At 49.5% G+C, this 2,458-nt stretch overlaps 1 protein-coding gene across 1 annotated transcript in view; it reads left to right on the forward strand.

Moving 5' to 3' along the window:
• Window positions 1-104: 104 nt before the first annotated feature.
• The window catches only part of SPPG_03197 (uncharacterized protein), a gene marked incomplete at both ends in the record, with an annotated part of 3,802 nt that continues 1,448 nt past the window's right edge, over window positions 105-2,458 (forward strand). The window contains 5 exons of the mRNA XM_016751471.1: window positions 105-1,475; window positions 1,536-1,629; window positions 1,689-1,858; window positions 1,931-2,155; window positions 2,215-2,429. Of these exons, the coding sequence (XP_016609425.1) occupies window positions 105-1,475; window positions 1,536-1,629; window positions 1,689-1,858; window positions 1,931-2,155; window positions 2,215-2,429 (2,075 nt within the window). The remainder of the gene's footprint in view (window positions 1,476-1,535; window positions 1,630-1,688; window positions 1,859-1,930; window positions 2,156-2,214; window positions 2,430-2,458) is intronic.

Consider the following 2,458-nt stretch of genomic DNA (forward strand, 5'->3'; position numbering starts at 1 on the left):
GGTACCGTTTTTACCCTAGTGCGCAGCTTGTTGCGCTCCTGGCCTACTGTAGTGTAAGAAAAAGGCATTAGCCTCTGGACTGACGCCTCCCCATCTTGCAGCCCATGTCTTACAGTCCGAGCTATTACAACGCCGGAGGGCCGGGGTCGGACTATGCAAATTCCCCATACGGCACCGGAACCAACACCCCAACTCGATCATATCCGCATGGAGCACCAGTTGTCTCTCGCCCCACATGGCAAACAGAGAAGGTAGAAGAAGAGCTGGCGCTGCATATTAAGAAGGCTCTTTCTCCAGAGGAAACCGCTCCCAAGCAAAAGCATGTTCGCGCCTGCATCGTGTACACGTGGGATATTAAAGGATCGGGTAGTTTTTGGATGGCGATTGAAACCTTCCCGGTGCTGGGGGACGAACTTGTGACTTTCAAAGCTTTGATTACTGCTCACAAGGTTATTCGGCAAGGGCATCCCAACGTACTGAAGGATGCAATAGGCCAAACTGGATGGTTCGACACCCTTACCCGTAGCGTACCTCCTCATAGTACCCGAGGATACGGCGTTCTTATTAGAGCTTACGTCCAATTCCTTTTGGCAAAGCTTGACTACCACCGTCTACATCCAGAATTCAGTGGAACCTTTGATTACGAGGAATATGTAACTTTGAAAGGAGTTGAGGACCCCAACGAAGGTTTTGAAACTATCAATGATCTCCTAGGTCTATTGGATAAGCTTGATTCTCTTCAAAAGTTGATCTTTGTGAACTTCAGACCTAGTTCCAATAATGAGGCGAGGATAGCAGCACTCGTTCCGCTGGTTGAGGAGAGTCATGGGATTTACCAATTCCTAATCAACATGTTGATGGCAATGCACAAGATCATTGGATCTGTGGAAGTACTTGCTCCCCTCCGGGAGAAATTCAATGCTGGTCACTACGCACTTTTTCGCTTTTACTATGAATGCTCGACACTTAAATACCTGACGTCGCTCATCACGGTGCCGAGATTATCACAAGATCCCCCAGACTTCCTTGCCCAGGGGCCCCCTACATTACCACCCCGAGGAGAGTCTCCCAACAAGCAAGCGGAGATTGATCTTTTCAACGAACAGCAGGCCGCATTCGAAAAGCAACTGATTGAAGACCAACAGCGTGAAGAGCAGCGGCTGCAAGCGGAAAGAGAATTGGAACTTGCGCGACAACGACAGCAGCAGCAGCAGCTTGAGGCGCAAAGGCAACTCGAACTGCAACGGCAACAGCTTGAAGGACAGCGACAGCAGGAGGAATTTCGACGACAGCAGGAGGCCGAGCGGAGACGGTTAGAGGAGGAGCGCCTGCGTATGCAACAGCAAGCAAACGCGGCAAATGCGCAACTGGAGGGCCAGCTCTTACAACAGAGGCTAATGAACGCGCAGAATGAGCTGGAGCAATACCGGAATCAGTCATACCGTGACCGTGACACACTAAATCAGTATGAGCAGGTATGTAGTGGTAAGATTGCCGAGTGATCTTTCCAGACTTCAATTAGAACACACTTTCAGAGAATACGGGGCTTGGAACAACAATTGTCCCAGTTGTCCCTGGGCAACCGCGATATGGATGCTGCAAAGGATGACCTTCTGCGTAGATTACAGGGTGAGCCGATGAGAGCTAACCAGTGCTAAATACAAAGGAACTCATAAGTCTTCATCCAGAGGAACTTGCACAATGGAAGCAAAAGTACGAAGCGCTGGCTAAGCTGTATGCTCAGCTGCGAAAAGAACATCTGGACCTTTTAAACAAGTTTAAAGACGTTCGGGATTCTGCGAATCGACAATCGGAGCAAGCCCGAAAAGAGGTTGAGAAAGCGAAATCAGACATGAAAGTGCGTTGGATAGATTCTACATGACGCAGTAATCACAAACGTTACTAACTCGTCCGTCATTCTTCTTGCTAGGAAAAAAGTAATGAGGTCACAGAACTTCTCATTGAGCGCGATCGTTTGAAAGGGGAGGTGGATCGGGTGCGGGCACAGTACGAAGAAGAGATGAGTCGATTACGCCGCGACCTGCAAGATGCCAAGGCTTCCCTGAATGACCTCTCTGCGTCCAAAGGGGCGGAGTTGCAAAACATTATTAGTCGCTTTGAAGCTGAGCGACTTGAGATGGAGAATCTGAACAAGGTATTTCCGTTGGTTCCCGCTCAGGCTGTATCCACGTGTGACGCTTTTAGCTTTCATAGGCGAAGCAGCAACAAATCGACGAAATGAGGCGAAGATTGGACGATGCAGCAGCGGATATACATCGGTCAAAGGCGGTGCGTGAGAATTTTCTCCTCTCCACTTCGCCCTTACAAGCAATGATAGATTATAAATGGGTTTTAGGCGCAAGAGAGGACGCAGCTGTCCTGCAGGCCGGTCTTGATCAGACGCTACTTGCTCTTGCTGCACAGCAGAGGTACGAGGACTAACGTCGACCATGCAGTA

Source organism: Spizellomyces punctatus, assembly GCF_000182565.1.
Source record: "Spizellomyces punctatus DAOM BR117 chromosome Unknown supercont1.5, whole genome shotgun sequence".
In the NCBI taxonomy this organism is placed as follows: Eukaryota; Fungi; Chytridiomycota; class Chytridiomycetes; order Spizellomycetales; family Spizellomycetaceae; genus Spizellomyces; species Spizellomyces punctatus.